Here is an 18,793-nt window from a genome sequence, read left to right as displayed (position 1 = left end):
AAAGAGTTGGTTCTGAATCTAGGGTTTTCTCACCCTGTGAGAATGGAAATACCCAATGACCTCCAAGTGAAAGTGGAAGAAAACACAAGAATCATAGTCAGTGGGTATGATAAGAGCAACATCGGGCAGTTTGCTGCTTCGGTTAGGAAGTGGAGGCCACCGGAACCGTACAAGGGTAAGGGAGTTAAGTATGCTGACGAGGTTGTCCGGAGGAAAGAAGGAAAAGCCGGGAAGAAGAAGTGAACGTTTGTATTTATGTTCATCTATGTGTTTGTTGAGATTTGTTCATAAACAGAGTTCCTTGTTTTGGATTTATGGAAATTTTCACGGAATGAAATGCTGACACAGTCAAGTTCTTGAGATCTTAAGAAATGTAATATGAAACTTTTCTATCATGCTTGTCCTGATATTGGAAAACCAGATGGATTTTGCATCTTCAGATCCATGTTGTTAAGTTTCAGAGGTTCAACATTGTGGAGAAAATATGATTATGAATCAGAATCAGCAACAAAATCTGATTTATAAAAAAAAATAAAAAAGATGAAGGATAGATCTGTCAATTGTCAATTGATATGAATTTACCCAGATGCTTTGAACAATTAGGGTTTCTCGATTTGCAGAGACCCAATTCACCGTTGTTGTTGCTCTGATGTTGAGACCTCAGACCGTTGATGGCCGTTGCGCCTGTGGGCTGGGTTTCTAAGGACCTTATTTTGTAAGTGGGCCTTAATGGGCCCATAATAAGCCTAAATGGTTTTAATGGGCCTATACGGTGTTATGATTTAATGGGTTTGGGCTTAACAATTAAGCCGAGGGTTTAGGGTTTTACTCGAATCTACTCACTGGCCGTCGCTCATCTCGGGAAGCCATCGGCGAAGAACAAGAGTCTGACGATTCCGAAAACTGTCGCCGGAAGTTCGAAGAGGTTAATTCCATCTCAGATTGTTTGTCTGTCAAGGCATGTTCAATCCAATCATATTGTTAGTTTATAATGTTTTAGTTCGGTGTATGTTCGAATTCTCCATTCTTCTTCTGATTTTCGAAGTAATCCGACATTGTTGCTGGATATCGAGTGACGTGTTCTTGTGTTGGTTGATGACACGAACTTGGAAATACTCTGGCTTTCTTAGCAGATTGAAGCCACGACAATGGAGGACGATCATCCCAACGTGGAACCCAATGTGAAAAAGAAGGGTAAACACGATAAGCCCAAGCCATGGGATGACGACCCCAACATCGACCGATGGAAGATCGAGAAGTTCGATCCTTCGTGGAATCCGACCGGTATGCTCGAGACAAGTTCCTTCTCCACTCTCTTTCCTCAGTACCGGGAGAAGTATCTTCAGGAGGCATGGCCAATGGTCGAAGCCGCTCTCAAAGAGTTTGGTATCGCCTGCAAACTCAACCTGGTGCGTCCGTGCCTCTTCGCTCTTCTCTGCAAAAAACTAGTGTTTTTCCTTTTGTGTATTTGAGCCTTTGGTTTCGATTTTTTTTAAATCAAATTTCGCGATTGGCATGTTCAGAATGAAGGGTCTATGACTGTTTCGACGACGTTGAAGACTCGAGATCCTTACATCATCGTCAAGGCCAGGGACTTGATTAAGCTTCTGTCAAGAAGTGTTCCTGCTCCTCAGGTACTTTTTTGTGTCACTCTCAGAGCTTTTAGCTGAAAGTTTAAATGCTGAATTTGTTTAATCCTGCTTCAAAATCAGTAATTGTTTCTGATCACGTAGCATCTGAGAGAATGTTTTGAGCTGTGCTGGATTCAGGAACGTTAATATTGCCGTGTTCTTTGTCACGAAGTTTGTGGTGGATTTCTGATACTGATGTTTGGGTTATGCTGTTTCTTGAACACGTTCTCTTGCGGGTTACAGGCTATTAAGATTCTGGATGACGAAGTACAATGTGATGTCATCAAGATCGGGAGCTTGGTTCGGAATAAGGTACAGAGCCAAACCTTATATACTCAATGTTTTTGCCACTTAGGGATATAATACAACACGGTATTGGCTGCTAAAAAGATGTGGGTCTGTATACTAACCTCAAAGATTTCTAAAGATTTGCTTCTAGAAATGCTTTCATCTCTTGTCAATAAGACAATCTGGTGAATGAACATAGCGATGCAATTGGTTTGATAAAAATATAAATTACAGAGGAAGATGTTTGTTCCTCTGCAAGTAATTATTTTCTATACGATTATGGCCTTCATGTGTAAAAATTGGAGACGGCATATTGCCGAGCAGAAGAATTTATATTTTCTACCCAAATGGCTGGTGGAAGAAATAGCTCAATTCCAAGAGTAATTTGTGGTGACTTATCTCAGCCCATCTTATCAGACTAAGAAAACTATCAGGCCTAGATTAGGCTACCACACACATGCTGTGCATATTTTTCTGTCTGCTGCCTAACAGCTACTCTGCTCGTGTTTCATGCATTTAAACAAGTTCTGTCCACAATTTCTGTTGAGAATATGAAAGTCTGGAGAATTTTCTGAAAGGTTGCTTCTGTATCCTACTGCAACAACCCATTTACTGTCAACAAGCTTTTACATTATGTTCTCTGTCTGCAGGAAAGATTTGTTAAAAGAAGGCAGCGGCTTGTGGGTCCTAATTCTTCTACTTTGAAGGTTTGCAAATTGACTAATTTTAAGTCCTTTTATGAAGGGAGATGTTTAGGAATAATCCCTGTGATACTGAATTGTTCTTATGCTTGGTGTTTGATCAGATTATATCCTGGAATTTTACTCGACGGAGAATTTAAACTTCGCATTTCTTTCTTTGATTCTAGAATGGTACTGCACCATTATTGAAACAATTTCCTATACAAACGCCTGAGAGAAACTCAATGCATTTTCATAGTCTGCATATTCCTTTGTGTTGCTTGGCTTGATGATTCTCCTCTTTGCTGCAGGCGCTGGAAATATTATCTGGCTGTTACATTCTAGTCCAGGTGATTGCGTAGTTCTTTTACCAAATTTCTTCTTAACTCGTGCCTTTCCTGTTTGGGTTTTGATGTGTGTTTTTTCTTTGTTGCTTACCTGCATCTAACAGGGAAATACAGTGGCTGCAATGGGTTCATTTAAAGGTCTAAAACAAGTCAGAAGGATTGTCGAAGATTGCGTACAGAATAAACTGCATCCCGTATACCATATAAAGGTATGTGGAATAGTTCTACGCTACAGTAATATCTTCTCATGACGTATCTTGTTACTTGCTGGATGGTGTTGTAGTAGCTTTGTCATGGGACTATGTCAATTTGGTTAACATATTCTCACCTCACCTTTGGCCTTTGTAGATTCTTATGATGAAAAAGGAACTGGAGAAGGATCCAGCTCTTGCAAATGAAAACTGGGATAGGTTTCTTCCGAAATTCAAGAAGTACGAACCTTTTTATGTTTTATGTTCATTGAGTGAAAGCTCCCTCCCTCTGGATTATTTTTACTGAAGACGAATACCTATTTTTAATCTGACTTTCCAGGAAAAATGTTAAACAAAAGAAGCCCAAAACAAAAGAGAAGAAGCCATATAATCCTCTCCCTCCTCCACAACAGCCTAGCAAGGCAAGTATACCTCTGTGCTTATACCTGCAACCTATAACCATGTTCTGTTCATCACTTTGGCACTGACTTATGAAAAGTTTCCTTTCGTAAGCTGGTTTGTATCGTCTTCCCACGATGTGTCACTGCCCCTTTCAAGTGTGGTTTGACTGATATCGTATTTCATTCTCCAGATTGATTTGCAATTGGAATCGGGAGAATACTTCCTGAGCGAGAAGAAGAAATCCGAGAAAAAGTGGCGGGAGAAGCTGGATAAGCAGGCAGAGAAGAGTGCAGAGAACAAGAGGAAGAGAGATGCTGCCTTCATCCCCCCTGAGGTCTGCCTCTCTTGAATAATAATCGTACGTAGAAGATGAAATCCCTGGCTTGAGACACGATAATGGGTTGTTGCAGGAAACTGTGAAGCAGCAGGATTCAAACAAGTCCGAGGATGGCAAGAAAGATCTGGCCGAGATGACAAAGTCCTTGAAGGTAAAAAAGAAAAAGTTATGAACCCAGATGCTTATCCTCATTTTACAGGCCGCAAAAAAGCAAGGGATTCACTCCCATTTTTCATAATGGGTTTTGCAGAAAAAGGCAAAGGAGATGAAGAAGCAGAAGAAGAACCATGAGGATGTGAATGCAGAAGAGTATATTACTGGACCTGTGCCTGCGGTTGATGATAAATCTGCCAAGAAGAAACCTAAGCGCTCTTGATTGCATTAAACAAAAAGAGTTAGTTCACAGAGTAAAAATCGTCTGAAGCCTATTTGTGTTTGTTGTCACGTATCTTTTGTCCTTGAACCAAGAATGATGCTAATACATCTTTTAGAATCACCGTCCGTCATGGTGTGACCGTTTGGTTGTTGAAAATTTTAATATATTTAAAAATTAATATTAAAAATAGTTTACATTGAGATTAGACATACATAAGTTTGGTTAAGGATTCGTCCCACTAATTTCCCCTTCGCTTCATTACTTTTCAAGAGCTATATTGTCTTGTTAAGTTTGGGGGCGACTGGTTGCACCGCCGCCACCCGCAAACGGAGCGGTTGCGATTTCCAACGGTTGCGGGCGATTGAAAAACTGACTGGTTGAACCGCAACCAACCGCAACCGCAACCAAACTTGTGTTTTCTAATCGCAGCTTCCAACTTGCGTTTTGGTAGCGGTTTCCGCCGTTTTGACAAAAAAACTAAAATATTTTTATTAGAAATTATATAAAACATTAATATATATATTGGTGATGATTTTGTTTAGTGTTATGATTTGATATTATTTTTTAGTATTATATTTTAATTAAAAAATACAATAGTATAATTTTTAGGTTTAATAATGATTATTTTTAATAATTTTTATAATAAAATTATTTTTTTACTTAAAAATAAATTAAATTGATAATATTTATATTTTAAATTTATTATTTAATTATTATAAATTTAGTAAATAATTTTTATCAAATGATACGAAAAATTTAATTAAAACTATTATAAAAAATTATTTTTAAATAATATTTTTTTTGATAATTTATATCAAAACGCAACCGCAACCGTAATGAACCATTCACTTCTAACTGCACTCATCCGCAATCGCTACCAACAGCAACTTCTCAACCAGTCAGTACTAATCATTCATAATCGCTATCAAACGTTCTGAAAACGCTATCACCCGCAACCGCAACCGCTGCGGTACAACCAGTCGAACCCTTTCAGAGACTGGACATTGTGGAGAAAATATGATTATGAAGCAGAATCAGCGACAAAATCTGATTTTACAAATAAATCAAAAGATGAAGGATAAATCTGTCAATGGTGACTAAGATGGGCTCAACGAGACAAAGTCATTACCATAAACCCCAAGCCCATCCATCCATACCATACCATACCATATATGGTCAATTGATGTGAATTCACTCGTAGACTGATCCATGCCCTCCTCCCTGCTCAGAAGCCGTGGTTCTTTTCGCGGGATTATACACGCTGAACTCCCCGAAATCTCTCTTCCCACTGCCCATCAACGTTTAAACAAATTTACCATATATATGTACCAACTCAAATCAGTGAGAAGAAATAAGCCAAATGGATGGAAATCCAACAGTGCTTCATAACATGCCAGGTCAGGTTTTCTCTATCACATGGCCATGGAAATGAAATCTAGTAGAGAGAAGAAACATATTATAGGCAAATTGGTCATGGAAAACTGGCAAAATAACAGAAGTTGGCAAAAGGCATTAATATCTGATCTGTGGAGGTAGGTACCTGTGTCTAACATCCCACCCAGCGGGTAAATGGCGAGGCTTAACAGCATCAACAAAAACTTTTCTCCACCTTTGGCAAAATTCCTGAACACCGTCCTCCCCATATTCCCGTAACAGATGCTCTACTACCTGTTTCCCATGTGGTCCATGTCCTAACAAGGACAGTTTCGAGTTTTGTTGGTTTAATAGAGAATCGTTTACTTCCCGAGTTCCATTTCCTGCACTTGTACCATTCTCACTACTGTCATGGGAAACTCCACCAGTTTCTGCGTTCATATCTTTCTCAGGACCTGAAGGGGCTTCTCCATCATCAACTCCTTGCTCTGAAGGCAGATGAGACATTTGCATCAGTATCCACGATAAAACAAGGATCTCCTTCTTGCCTTTTTTTTAATTGAAAAAGGATGTGTTTCAATGTACCTCGACCGGAGGATGTGATGTTGCCACTTTCCTCTATATCCGTATGGGAGCTTGAATGTTTGAAGGAGACCCCTTTCTTTTTCTGGAGTTTTCTTCTCTCGTGAGGGCTCATTCCGACCAATAGAGCTCTTTCCAGATCTTCTTCCGATATTTCACGTCCACCATAATACCTCCTAACAGTCTAAGAGCAAAAAATATTATTTGAATGCCATCGGAAGATAATTATAAAAAAAAAAAGCTTAGTATCACCTGCAACAATTCTTCACGGCGGCTAGATGGCATCCGGTTCCCATGCCGCATAAGTGCCATAGCAGCTGTTCTAAGCTGCAATGGGGAGACACCGGCATCCTCAAAGGTACTGGATGATTCAGAGTCTTCATTTGAATCAAATACTTTACGAACAAAAAGAGGAATTCCAAATTCTGATGCGACTTGTTTTTTGTACTTCTCAGCAGCAGCATGAGCAATTTCATGACAATCCACGCAGAGTAGGACAATATCATGAGATCGATGGCTTTTCAAGTGCTCAGGAAAATGAATCCTATAACATGAAGGTATAATTCGGTAACGCAAGTAGTGATTCCCTTCTCCACAGCCAACACATATATTCTTCTTACTCTGGATATAGAAATCATTATCCTCATCTTCTGGACGACCTTTCGGTTCAAACAAAAGCATAATGGCAGGTGGATTTTTTTCGATCAGTTTTGCAAGACCACGACTAAGATACCTGTAACATAGAAAAGCTATGAAAGTTATATGAGATCTTTATTCTTTAATCAAAATAATAATGGATAGCAAAAACAATAAACATACCATTCGAGTTTTCTCCTATCACAGTAACAGAGCAACCGTTCGTCGTTTGCATATATTCTACAATTATGATAAACAGGGGCCTTGCAGGAAAATTTCTTGACAAAAAGCTCTCTTGATGCCTTTCGAGCGACTTGTTTAGGGTTCTTAATTCCATTTTGCTTGGTAGCAGATCGATTAGTTAGCTTCATATTGAAGTTGACCAACAGAGAATAATTAAAGACAGAAAGCTGACAGGTTCCTTCTGTACCCAGGCATTTCTGAAGAATTGCCGGTAATGTAGTTTCCAGGCGGGCTGACTTGTCCTTTATCATTTGATAGACATCATTCGAATGACTACAAACAACATGAGATGGGGTCTGGACCGAGAAACTAAAGCTCAAAGATTCTGTACTCAAGTCAGCTTGGGATATTGTGTCATAGATGTCTTCAGTTGTAGATGGAAGCTTATAAGCCAGATTGAGAATGGCCTGATCAGATAGCACATTTCTTGAGCTTTCATCATGAATACGGGCCTGAAAAGAAATATGCTTACTAACAATTACAACCAGATATGCAGCAGAACATGGTATTCGTAACAGTATTTTTCATGTCAGAACCACAAAACAGGTAAAAACATGAAGAGATACAGACACCAGTTTCATTGAAATATAAATAGAAAATAAGACCATTTCTGAACTTGTTTAAGGAAAAGAAGACGCAACTACAAAAACTTTGGTGAAGAGTAAGTAACAAAAGCAGGGGAGAAATATAAGTTTAACTCACCATTAAGTCTCTCCATGCACATAATTTCCTTACAAGATCCTGAAACTGAAAGATGCGTATTATGTATTAACACAGTTCAAGGCATAACCATGTAAGATGTAATGGAGTTAAAAAAACAAATGCGTACCTCCATATCTAATGAGATGGTAGAACCATCTCCATAACCATTCAAATGTCGGAAAAGTAATGAAGAAGCAGCAGCATCCCCAGGAAAATCTTCAGTTTCTTTCGTGTAGAGTTGCAAACAGATCATGTTTGAACGTCGACTAGCCTCGAGAAGAAAATGGAATTTGTCATCGGGGCTAGATGAATCTTCTGATACATTGATATTTTAGAATTTTGTTGCGAGAAGAAACAGCAAACAATGGTTTTTGAGAATCATGTTTTTACCGAAGCAGGTCAAAGTCATAACCTGCTATTCCCTAAGTTTACATAACGTTGAGAAAATATACTGCTTGATATGCAGGATTCCAATTCAAATAGAAGATGAAAAAACTGTGTTACTAGGCAAATCATACTTTGAGAATGTATAAATACATATATAGAACTTGCATACTACATTTCTGGAATACTTAGCCACAAAGTCTATGTTTCCAAAAACTAAAAGCTAAGCAGATGCCTTACCAGTGGATTGTTTTTTGAGTTCGGAGGTCAAACTCTTGGCAATATAAAGCAGATAGTGAGCATCAGTTCTGGCATATTGCACCATTTCCTCTGAGAGCGGACGTTGTCTCCAATCTTCACGCTTCAGTGAAATGTCAAATTAATGAATTCAGACGCATCATCTCAAGAACTAATGTTATCTGTAAGTCAAGCTTAATATAGATAAGCCATAAAAAATTGAAAAATTCCATAAAAAAGACAAACCTGCAGTAATTTGTTAGTAGCCACTCCACAGAATGTCTCAAGCAAGTATGCAAGCGACCTTTGAGGCTTTGACAACACATCACAGGCCTGGATTATGCATAAATAAAGTGTTAGTTACTATTTCATATCACAGCTCATTTCCTCCGAAAAAGGCACAGGTTTGCCTAATAAACATGAACCAGTTTATTTACTCTGACTCGGAAAAAGAGAAACAATAAACAACCCCACCTTCACTAGCGTAAATGCCCGTGTATAGCATAGGACAGACTGGTACACATTTATAGCATTCCACAAAACTTAACTTGCAGAGCATGCTACAGAGAGTTATATACCTTTGCAGTATCAAAAAGATTAACAACATATATATGGAAGTCCCTTTGAAGCCAGAGCACATCGTTGTCAGCCCCGTGAAACACCTTAGAAAACGAGTACACAATAATGTTTTAAACAGACAGAACACAAGTAAAAAGAAGGCAAAATCTAAGGCTTCAAAATGCAGCAACTTTCCTTATCAGATAAACGAGTAGACTAACATGAATTGTAGCAGAGCATGGACCTCAATTAGTTAATATCAACACAAACAATGAAGCAGTTGTGATCTACCACATAGACATCTATATCAAATAACTTACCTTGCAAATACTAGGATCAGCAAAAACCGGCCGGAGAATACCCATTACATCATGTAACGCGATCGTGTCCACCAAATAGTCTTCCTCTTGCGTAGAAATCTGCAGGAGGCGAAAAATATAAGAATCCTAACTTCAAGCTATACCAAAAGACAAAAAAAAATCCAAACTTTCCCAGACATTTTACCTGTATCAAAGCAGTGAAACCTAGAAACGATCGCAGACTATGCTGTTCTGTATCAACTGCAAAAACCTTTTCCTTCTTCAACGCGTCAGCGAGTTCTCTCAATTGCGACTCCGTCTCAACCCAGATATATGAATCCTTCATTTCCAATGAAGTGTCTCCCCTCAAAAATTCAAAGTCTAACCGAGGATTCTCCAACAGGGTCAAGATCTCAGCTTCATACGGATGACAGTTGGAAAGATTCTCTGCAACACCTTCATTTGTCAAACATTGAAGAACAAAATATATCACGTTCAAATGCAGAAGCGGTTTTAAACCTCAGAGGAACGGGTTTTCCGCTACGGAGCCGACGATCCATCAAAACTATGGTTCCAGAGATTTTCTCAGAAACCAAACAGGTTTGAATGGTAGTCCAAACAAACTCTCTTCCAAGTTCGCTTAGCAGCAATAGCAAATTTCAAGCACGGATAGATCAGATTCACCTGTAGACGATGACCCGCCAAGCTTCAAGTGCTTGAACGCAGAGTAAGAATTATCCGCCAAAACGCGTTTGAAACCAAGCTGCGGCTTCCGTTCGGAATGCAGATAGCACGAGCTCCGACATGTCTGCTTTCCGCGGAGGCGGCGTCTCCGCCGCCGATACTTCGCCGTGATAAGAATCGTCACCACCGCTAGAGAAGCTGCTACAATTACGATTTTGACCTTGTCCCTAACCTCCATTTCCCGTCTCCTTTCGATCCCTCAGTGTTCCTTCCGGATCTCCCCGTCGCACATCGTCATCATCTGACGGCGGCTCGGTCTAGACTTTGCTCTCACCTCCCCCCCAGGGATGGCCAATCATATATTGACACGTCTAATGTAGTGGGCTAAAAAACAGGCCCAAGCTTACCACCCATTAGAAACGAGACCCTAAAATGGGCCGTTAAGGCCCAAATCCACGAAATGTTGAACTGCGGAGAGAAACAGATCTCTTCGTTACGTGATTCAATATTTGTGTGATATATAATAAGTCCACGATGTGTGAGTTTCAAGCTCTAATGATATACTCATATAATTGTACCACACATATCACGGGTGACAATCTTTTTTTCAATAATAGATCTATAATATATTTCAAATCTTTTTATAGTAATTTTTATTTTGATGCAATAATATATTACATGGGATATATGAATTTTATGAAACCTAACTTAGTTTTAGAGGGAGGAGTCAACGACGAACGAAATGGACATGTCGTAGGCATAATGGGAAAGACAAGTTCCAATAAAAAATGGGGGGTCCAAGAATATGAAAAAATAAGTTTGGAAAAAAGATTCGACCGACCAAGAAAAGTTGCTGGGAATCAAAGAATCAATAAATCAACTTGCTTGATGCTCCACAAAAAAAAAATGGAAAGGGAACAATTTATGGATTGGGGTCACAGATAAGTGCATGAATTGGAGCCATAAAGAGAGATGGGTTTTCATGATGCACCACTTGTGGCTCTTCATCACTATTATTGTTTATTTTCTTCATTTAAATTGCCATAATTTTTCCAGAACATTAAATTATTAGACAACCAAGACTGCTGCAATCTATCTTCCCATTTAAGGAGACAACATCTATATTGGAAATTTTATTTATTTATTTATTTCATATGTAAAAGTGACATATCTTCTTTGTAAAACCCCACACATATATCACCTTTTTTCGTATATTATAGAATATAGTTTTTTTTGTAACCGAGTATTTTGAATCAAAGTTCACACTAATATTGGGATTGGAGATCAGTTATGTGATTTTAAACATATGTCCATTTTTCAAATTTAAAGTTCAAATTAAGTACGGAACATACAGCGGCGGACCCACTTTATATGGTGTGGGGGCAAAGACCTCGAATCAATTAAAAAATATCAATTTTACTTGTAAATTTATAAAATTATAGAAAAAAAATGTTAAATGTCCCCATTAAAATAAAAATTATTTAGGTAGAATCATATATATAAAATTCTTACCCCCTTTCGTCACTTTCTCTAGGTCCGCCACTGTGAACATATGTTTTGTTCATGTTTTATCGGTTGCATTAGCCAAGTTTGGGTAACATAGATTAATCTTGTTCGATATAAAAAGCTAAAGTCGGCATTTATACATATTAGTAAATGTATATACACTTATAAATAGCCTGAGAATCTGGTTTTTTATATTGAATTATCAAAATAAATTTAAAGAAATAGTACAAAGAACGTGGAATTTCGAATACTGTAAATGTAATGGCTCTCCTAAAAGCTTGGCATATATGACGAAAACCCATTTAAGCAACTTTGGATCATCTTTATGCTTTAATCTCCAAGAGAATTTGCAACAGTTTAAAGCACTTGAATTGGGTGTACTTTCAGTTTTGGAGACATTATTTATTCATTTAATTTGTTAAATTTCATAAATTGATTATAAAAATGAGAGAAAAAAAAATCAAGTAGATTTTGACAAAGGAGCTGCAACAAGAGACAGAGACAGGTGGATTTTCATGGGATGGCAGCTTTGAAGAACGAAGAGACCAAACATTGGGTGTTTCTAAAGCGACAGAGTCTCTTCTTACAAGCAAGGCACCTAACTTCTTCTGATCTTGACCAATCTCATCATCCTAAACCGGTCTTAACCGGTTTCACTATCTATAGTCCAATTTAGTTAGAAGCATTGTTTTTATGCTTTTATTCATTTAAATTGTTAAATTTCGTACCGTTACACAATACATGTGCACTATATATTGGTTCTTTTAGTTAAACCGGCAGATGGTCGGTCGCTCTGTGTGTATAAGTGTGCGTGGGGGCTTATCGATTATAACAAAATATAAATATTTTAAAACATTATATGTATACAAACAAAATTAGCTGAGGAAGAAAACACGCTGTTGAGGCATCTAACACGACGTTTCGCATGTGATATCATTGACCTTCCCCGAATTCAGGTCCAGCCCACACGCTCTCCGACCATCTCCTTCTTTATTATCTCTTTAAAAAAAAAATATTTCCCTGAAATTCTTTTTCTTCATGTTACATAGATATATGCCAAGGTTTTGTTTGTTTTTTTTTTTCGATTTGCAGTAAATTAAACGAATGATTTAAAAAAAACAATCATTGGTTTCGTATTATATTCAGATTTTATTGATTTTTATTGCGGTTTATTAATATGGTTTCGATTCGGATAAAATACGATTTGGAAGTAAGTCACTCCATATTATTTGTGTAGCTGATCATGTTGATCAGCATTTGATTTTAAAAAAAAAAGATCTTAACTTCTATAATACAATTTGACGATAGTAGAGAAAGACGGATTTTAAAGAAAGATGAACAAAACTCTAAGGCGCATTAGAATTATAGATATGATTTACATGATATATATATATATATATATGTCTAAATTATAATTATGCACCATCAAGGCGTGGCATTTTTGTAATTGTTTGAATCTTATGTTCTATATTAATATTTTTATATGATGTGAAGTATGTTCCATGGAGAGGTATCTAATTTTCCTTTTAGATTATGTTTAACCTTTTTAGATTATTTTAATCATAAACTATATTTAGATTTTGATTCTTTTGGCATCTCAAATGACGAAATCAAATTTTTTGGGGGTGTGAATATCTATCTCAACAAATAATTGATTATTAAAAGAATGTACTTAGTTTTTTAAGATGTTTTATTTTTTAAAATAAAAAAACGGTATCAGATAAAAAACTAACATGAGAAATGAAAAACTAAAATTGTTCGAAACAGAATAATTATTCAATAATTTAAATATATGATGAAGCATGCAAAATAATTGGACTGACAAAAATAATTGATTACTAAGCTAATTATCTTGTCCTTAAAACACTCCGTCATGTGATATTATAAATGGTTACACAAATATACAATAATCAGCTCTAAAGATTAAATATGGAGTTGACACGTGTCATAACTCGTGACGTGGTCCATTATGATCTGCTTGGGCTGTCAGCAGGATCTAATGACCTGAGCACCCAATTAGTAAGCGACACGTGTTTATAGATAAAAAATATATTAATAATCAAATAAAATAGACTTTTTAATATATACATATATATATATATGTTAATCTTACAATAAAATATAATCCGAAACAAAATCGATTCTAAATCAACTCAAAATCTATAAAAAAAATCAATCAATATATTTAGAATATATGTAATTTACCCCCCTTGAGATTTAGAATATATGTTTTTACATAGAAGTATATTAAATATACAAAACATAAATATAATGCACAATCCTATATATCCAATGGTTATATATATGTTCGGTTAAAATTGAATTATTACAACCGATATGTATTATTATAAAATAAAAACTGTCGGTAATTAATGAGAGGGTTTGGCGGAATGTCGGCATGTGGGCTTAGTTGCTATAATCACTAAATTTCATTGGCTAAGGCACATTAAGTCACGTGTGAAAAGCTTTCTACTCGATTTTTAAAATTAGAAAATTATTTATTTTAGTTCAAATAGATGTAAAATGATTGCATACCATCTCAGTGATTGCTTATAGGTTGTAAATCTTGATTAAAATGTAAACTATATATTATCTTTTAGTGATTACACATGCAATGTCAATGCTTACTGGTGATTTGAAATGTTGGTTTCTTTCTTTGAAAAATTATTGAATTTGTTGGAAATATTTTCAACTTTTTTAGCAAGGTGAAAAGTCGATTACCAACCATTAACTCTCGCGACTTATTCAACCATCCTATGCTAAGGCTAAAGTCAAACTAAAAGTCAAAGTCAACCATTTTACCTTAAATTTGCTTGGATACGACACAACTTGTTGTTCTTAATTTGCTTCTTGTCCTAAAACCAAATTTATCTAGTGTATGCGAACACCGACTTCATACCATCTTTTAGGGAGAACCTAAAAAAAAAATCACTGATATTTTAATATATAATTTTAAAATTTAATATACCAATATAACGATTGCATTAAATTTTCAAATATAATCATATTTTAAAAATTGTATAAAATTAATATGTAACCCACGTGTCTGTGGTCGAGTGGTACCTGTACTGGAAGTGATGATGTTCCTCCTCCAGGTCAGGGGTTCGAATCTAAGCATGCGGGGAGGGAGAGACATAGTCAAAGACTGTGTGTTCAAAGGCTGCTCCCGAGCTCAGGGAGATGTAGGTTGGGCCGAAGGCCTAGGTGAACTTTCTGGTTTGACAAAAAAAAAAATTAATATGTAGCCATTATCCTTGGACTCCAATACAATTTAATATTAATTCAGTAATTAGAATTAATTTTAAAAAATTAATGGGATTATTATTGTAGGTTCCCCCCCCCAAAGATTATACATAACACATGTAATTCACTATGAGAAATCCAACACCTATCAATTTAATAGCAACAAAATGACTCTACATGTATTTTTACTTGTTTTCAAAACTATATGATAATCGAGAGAAACAAAATATTCTTTTTAATAAAATAAAATAATTTTGAGTCCTCGATATTTTATCATTCCACATTGTCATCTTTTAGTTTCCCTTCTTTCATACCTATTGCCAAATTAAACTTTGGTATCCAAATAAATATGAAAAAGGATTGTATAAAAGCGAACATGAGCATTAGATAAATAATAAATTTATTGATGGGTTTGGCTTAAAAGGTTCATGTGATGCCTGCCCAAAAGCCGAGGAGGACCACTCGGTCTTTTCATCAAACACCTTCTTTATTAGTTGAACTTCTACGTCACACGAATCTAATTACAAATTTTAAATATAATTATTTATTAACATTATTCATTTCAAAATCCCATGTGAAAACCCTTTCCACCACATTTTATAACTCTTAAAACATGTACCCAAATCCTTCTTAATCGGGTTTAGATTAGTATTACCGGAATTTATCTTTATTATATCACCAAAATTTGATGGCGAGGGCATTTCTGTCACTGCATTGATCGTCTCACCGATTATTTCATTTTTTTTTTAAAAAAAATCTTATTGCCTTTTCAATATTCGGATTAGAAAACGATGGTATCAAAAATTTAAAATAAATGAATAAGAAAAAGGGTGGTCGATCGACACTCGTCACGACAGGGACAATTCGGTAATTTCGGAAAACTCTGAGCCCGGTTTTAAGGAGAGAGGTACCGGACGGTTAGGAAGTCGTTCTTATTTCTTCTTCCTTCCCTTCAACGTCTACGTCCCTTCTCTTGCAAAGTTCCTGCGAAAGTCACAATTAGAGAGATTCCGGACAGAGAGAGAGAGCTTTGAATACCTAGCTCCAAAAGCAAAGAAGAAAAACGACGACGAATTTTCGATTAGTCCGTTCATGATTTTAGTCTTCGTGGATTTTGGGTGAAATCTCAGATTCTGGTTTCGCAAGCTCTGTAAGATTGGGGTGATTTTTGGTGCTGGTTCCGGCTATGGAGTTTCTCGGATTCATATAGCTTCTGGAAATCTGAAATTTCTGTGTCGCGGAGGGAAAATGTCGACGAAGATCAAAGGAGAGCATCTTTCTTCTACAAGCTTCGTTTCGAAGAAATGGGCTTTGCTTCTCTGCTTGGGCTGCTTCTGCGCCGGAATGTTCTTTACCGATAGGTAATCTATTCGAATTTCGAAAACTTTCAGCTGTTTCCCGTCACTTCTAGACTGTATGTCATCTGCCTGTTTGGAGATTCATTGATTCACTTGTATGTTATATATATTTGAATTGGGGTTTTCAAGTTTTCATAAACAACATCCGAATTTATGCACACAAAAACGGAATTTCGATTACTGGGCGGTGAATTTGTTTTTAACTCTTTGAGTGTTCTTCAATCCAGAATTTGCTAATATGAGGTATGTTCTAAGACATTCTCTCGAGTTGATCTATCTCAGTACACTTTGGTTCATTCTATCCGAGATCGAACGTTTAGATGTAACGTTGAACTGCTGACTCTTGTCTCAATTATTTGGGACAAACATCTGTTGCAGGATGTGGAATGTTCCTGAACCCAAAGGCTTGGCTCGGCCATCTGTAACAGAAGCTGAGAGATTGAAGCTGATCTCCGACGGCTGTGATCCAAAAACTGTAAGAACAACGAATTGTTCAATCCCTTTATGTCAGCCTTTTCTTCCATCGGATTCTACCATGAAAACCGTTAAGAATTCTTGGCTTTCTGTATTTACAATCTGATCGCTTTCCTCTTTAGCTCTACCAGAAAGAAGTAATGCGCGATCCCCGGGCTTTATTTGGAGAAGTTACCAAGACACATAATGCTATACAGTAAGTTTCAGCTCTACTGCTATCAACAACGTGAACTTTCTCAAGCTCACGCCCGTGTGTGATGACTGCAGAACCTTGGATAAGACCATCTCGAACTTGGAAATGGAGTTAGCCGCAGCAAAGGCAGCTCAGGAGTCTTTACTAAACGGTGCTCCCATATCAGATGATAGAGGGAAGAAGCAATCATCGGGGAAAAGACGATACCTGATGGTTGTAGGGATTAATACAGCTTTTAGCAGCCGGAAAAGAAGAGATTCTGTTCGAGCCACTTGGATGCCTCAAGGTTCTGATATTTCTCTGTTCTCTCGATAGTCTTGATTGAATATATCCACTGATTATTTCCTGTGAAAAATTCTTCTTATAGGTGAAAAACGAAAAAGGCTAGAAGAAGAGAAGGGAATTATCATTCGGTTTGTCATAGGTCACAGGTGAGAGTTTGTTTCTTCAGTGCAGACTATAGTATCAGAAACCTAACCACATTGTTCATATGGAGATTTACACGTGGTTCTGTGTAATCTGAGTGTTGTTTATCATTGGTTTTTTTAGTGCCACGCCTGGGGGAATTCTAGATCGAGCTATTGAAGCTGAGGACAGGAAGCATGGAGATTTTTTGAGACTGGTATTGTTCTTGTCTTAATTCACGCTTTTTGTTTGCAAAGCTGTCTTATTAAAGTCGTGTTGTTGTTTACGCTCCATTTTTGTTTTTGACAGGATCATGTTGAAGGGTACCTCGAGTTGTCGGGAAAAACAAAGACATACTTTGCTACAGCGGTTTCTATGTGGGATGCAGATTTCTATGTCAAAGTCGATGATGATGTTCATGTAAACATTGGTATGCTCTAGAATCTTATCAAATGACGCAAAAAATTCAATCTTTTTGGGTCTTGTACACATTGTCTTGGGAATTTCAATGACGGGTTCGATATTTCATTGCAATCTCCACAGCAACACTTGGGGAAACTCTCGTCAGACATCGGAAAAAATCTCGAGTCTATATTGGATGCATGAAGTCTGGTCCCGTCCTTTCCCAAAAGTAAAAGCCGATATCTCAGTTTCCTTCTTCAGGATCATGAATTCAGTAAGGTTCTGTTACGTATAACTCGAGTTTGATTGTTGAGCAGAGGAGTGAGATATCATGAACCCGAGTATTGGAAATTTGGTGAGGCTGGAAACAAGTATTTCCGTCACGCTACTGGACAGCTATATGCCATTTCAAGAGACTTGGCTTCCTACATATCGATCAATCAGTAAGATTCATGCCTCACTCTACATTCCACAACTTCTGCCGATCTTTGTCATTCATTGAGATCTGTCTGATACTCTGATGTTTCAGGCACGTTCTGCACAAGTATGCTAATGAAGATGTATCGCTGGGAGCATGGTTTATCGGCCTTGACGTCGAACACATCGACGATAGAAGGCTATGCTGCGGTACTCCTCCTGGTATGTACTATGTATCAGTTTCTTCTCCTATACTGCAAATTGTAAGACCCGGTTTATGATATCTCATAGATGATAATTAACAAATTTTAGATATTTCCTCGGTGAAATTACTACAGCAGATGTCTCTGTTAAACCCAGAAAGATACAGAAATGACGAGACAATCTTGGTCTAATTTGTTTGATAGATAAAACGTACACATCGATCACATGTTTTCTGCACCTAATTAGAATGTTTTACTTTGAAGCAAATGCTAAAGATGACTCGTCTCTTTCAAGATCTCTTAGTGACATGAGACCTCACCAGAATCTTTCAAGCTTCAAATCTCATAGAAAAGGATACTTAAATCATGTACTCACATGTTTATAACAGTTTTCGTTGAGAACTTTTCAAGGGTAACATATGCTTGTACACATAGAATAATATGATATAATAACTGTGGAGTTGCAGATTGTGAATGGAAGGCACAGGCAGGGAATATATGTGTAGCGTCATTCGACTGGACCTGCAGTGGCATTTGCAGATCAGCCGACCGCATCAAGGAGGTCCATCGTCGCTGCGGTGAAGGCGAAACCGCTCTTTGGAGTTCCACGTTTTGAGATACAGATTATTCTCTTCTACTTG

The 18,793-nt window shown here is 37.1% G+C and overlaps 4 protein-coding genes across 10 annotated transcripts in view; 3 read left to right on the top strand and 1 right to left on the bottom strand.

The window, feature by feature from the left end:
- Nucleotides 1-362, top strand: part of LOC104826153 (50S ribosomal protein L6, chloroplastic-like) — a 1,936-nt gene extending 1,574 nt beyond the window's left edge. The window contains exon 4 of the mRNA XM_010558708.2: nucleotides 5-362. Coding sequence (XP_010557010.1) covers nucleotides 5-243 — 239 coding nt within the window. The 3' untranslated portion in view covers nucleotides 244-362. The remainder of the gene's footprint in view (nucleotides 1-4) is intronic.
- A 465-nt stretch (nucleotides 363-827) lies between these two features.
- LOC104826152 (KRR1 small subunit processome component homolog) lies at nucleotides 828-4,457 on the top strand. 2 transcript variants are annotated; one of them, XM_010558706.1, is made up of 12 exons: nucleotides 828-925; nucleotides 1,134-1,409; nucleotides 1,524-1,634; nucleotides 1,875-1,943; nucleotides 2,570-2,626; nucleotides 2,911-2,949; nucleotides 3,051-3,155; nucleotides 3,295-3,377; nucleotides 3,478-3,559; nucleotides 3,730-3,873; nucleotides 3,950-4,027; nucleotides 4,127-4,457. In XM_010558706.1, exons 2-12 carry the CDS (start codon nucleotides 1,149-1,151, stop codon nucleotides 4,250-4,252), a joined length of 1,155 nt encoding a protein of 384 aa, XP_010557008.1. In that variant the 5' UTR covers nucleotides 828-925; nucleotides 1,134-1,148; the 3' UTR covers nucleotides 4,253-4,457. The 2 variants fall into 2 exon arrangements, with proteins under 2 accessions (XP_010557008.1, XP_010557009.1); XM_010558707.1 differs by having other exon boundaries at nucleotides 828-958.
- Nucleotides 4,458-5,247: 790 nt separating this feature from the next.
- Nucleotides 5,248-10,263, bottom strand: LOC104826151 (protein RRP6-like 3). 4 transcript variants are annotated; one of them, XM_010558702.1, is made up of 13 exons: nucleotides 9,952-10,263; nucleotides 9,473-9,723; nucleotides 9,289-9,387; nucleotides 8,989-9,072; nucleotides 8,657-8,743; nucleotides 8,414-8,534; nucleotides 7,917-8,104; nucleotides 7,790-7,834; nucleotides 7,028-7,539; nucleotides 6,461-6,941; nucleotides 6,212-6,392; nucleotides 5,793-6,114; nucleotides 5,248-5,540 (listed from the first exon to the last, which is right to left on the bottom strand). In XM_010558702.1, the coding sequence occupies exons 1-13, from the start codon at nucleotides 10,187-10,189 to the stop codon at nucleotides 5,444-5,446; spliced, it is 2,706 nt and encodes a 901-aa protein (XP_010557004.1). In that variant the 5' UTR covers nucleotides 10,190-10,263; the 3' UTR covers nucleotides 5,248-5,443. The 4 variants fall into 4 exon arrangements, with proteins under 4 accessions (XP_010557004.1, XP_010557005.1, XP_010557006.1 ...); XM_010558703.1 differs by having other exon boundaries at nucleotides 7,917-8,101; XM_010558704.1 differs by having other exon boundaries at nucleotides 9,473-9,714.
- Nucleotides 10,264-15,623: 5,360 nt separating this feature from the next.
- Nucleotides 15,624-18,793, top strand: part of LOC104826150 (probable beta-1,3-galactosyltransferase 2) — a 4,086-nt gene continuing 916 nt past the window's right edge. Inside the window, exons 1-11 of one of the 3 annotated variants that reach the window (XM_010558700.1) lie at nucleotides 15,624-16,061; nucleotides 16,437-16,533; nucleotides 16,655-16,728; nucleotides 16,800-17,011; nucleotides 17,093-17,156; nucleotides 17,275-17,347; nucleotides 17,440-17,560; nucleotides 17,674-17,761; nucleotides 17,850-17,975; nucleotides 18,062-18,171; nucleotides 18,620-18,741. In XM_010558700.1, the coding sequence (XP_010557002.1) occupies nucleotides 15,949-16,061; nucleotides 16,437-16,533; nucleotides 16,655-16,728; nucleotides 16,800-17,011; nucleotides 17,093-17,156; nucleotides 17,275-17,347; nucleotides 17,440-17,560; nucleotides 17,674-17,761; nucleotides 17,850-17,975; nucleotides 18,062-18,171; nucleotides 18,620-18,741 (1,200 nt within the window). In that variant the 5' untranslated portion in view covers nucleotides 15,624-15,948. Of the gene's footprint in view, nucleotides 16,062-16,436; nucleotides 16,534-16,654; nucleotides 16,729-16,799; nucleotides 17,012-17,092; nucleotides 17,157-17,274; nucleotides 17,348-17,439; nucleotides 17,561-17,673; nucleotides 17,762-17,849; nucleotides 17,976-18,061; nucleotides 18,172-18,619; nucleotides 18,788-18,793 lie in introns of those variants that run through there. The other 2 variants (XM_010558699.1, XM_010558701.1) reach the window with 2 other exon arrangements.

Source organism: Tarenaya hassleriana, unplaced genomic scaffold, assembly GCF_000463585.1.
Source record: "Tarenaya hassleriana unplaced genomic scaffold, ASM46358v1 Cleome5, whole genome shotgun sequence".
In the NCBI taxonomy this organism is placed as follows: domain Eukaryota; kingdom Viridiplantae; phylum Streptophyta; class Magnoliopsida; order Brassicales; family Cleomaceae; genus Tarenaya; species Tarenaya hassleriana.
Note: the sequence above shows the minus strand (reverse complement) of the source record. Positions and strands in the feature narration are given on the sequence as shown.

Bases quoted from the DNA above. Each gene is read 5' to 3' on its own strand.
- LOC104826151 (XM_010558702.1), bottom strand. From the start codon at position 10,189: ATGGAGGTTAGGGACAAGGTCAAAATCGTAATTGTAGCAGCTTCTCTA. The intron at 9,724-9,951 runs GTGAATCTGATC...TGACAAATGAAG, and splicing joins TGGCGGGTCATCGTCTACAG to GTGTTGCAGAGAATCTTTCC. The intron at 9,073-9,288 runs GTAAGTTATTTG...TCGTTTTCTAAG, and splicing joins CTGATCCTAGTATTTGCAAG to GTGTTTCACGGGGCTGACAA.
- LOC104826152 (XM_010558706.1), top strand. From the start codon at position 1,149: ATGGAGGACGATCATCCCAACGTGGAACCCAATGTGAAAAAGAAGGGT. The intron at 3,156-3,294 runs GTATGTGGAATA...TGGCCTTTGTAG, and splicing joins ATCCCGTATACCATATAAAG to ATTCTTATGATGAAAAAGGA. The intron at 3,378-3,477 runs GTACGAACCTTT...CTGACTTTCCAG, and splicing joins TTTCTTCCGAAATTCAAGAA to GAAAAATGTTAAACAAAAGA.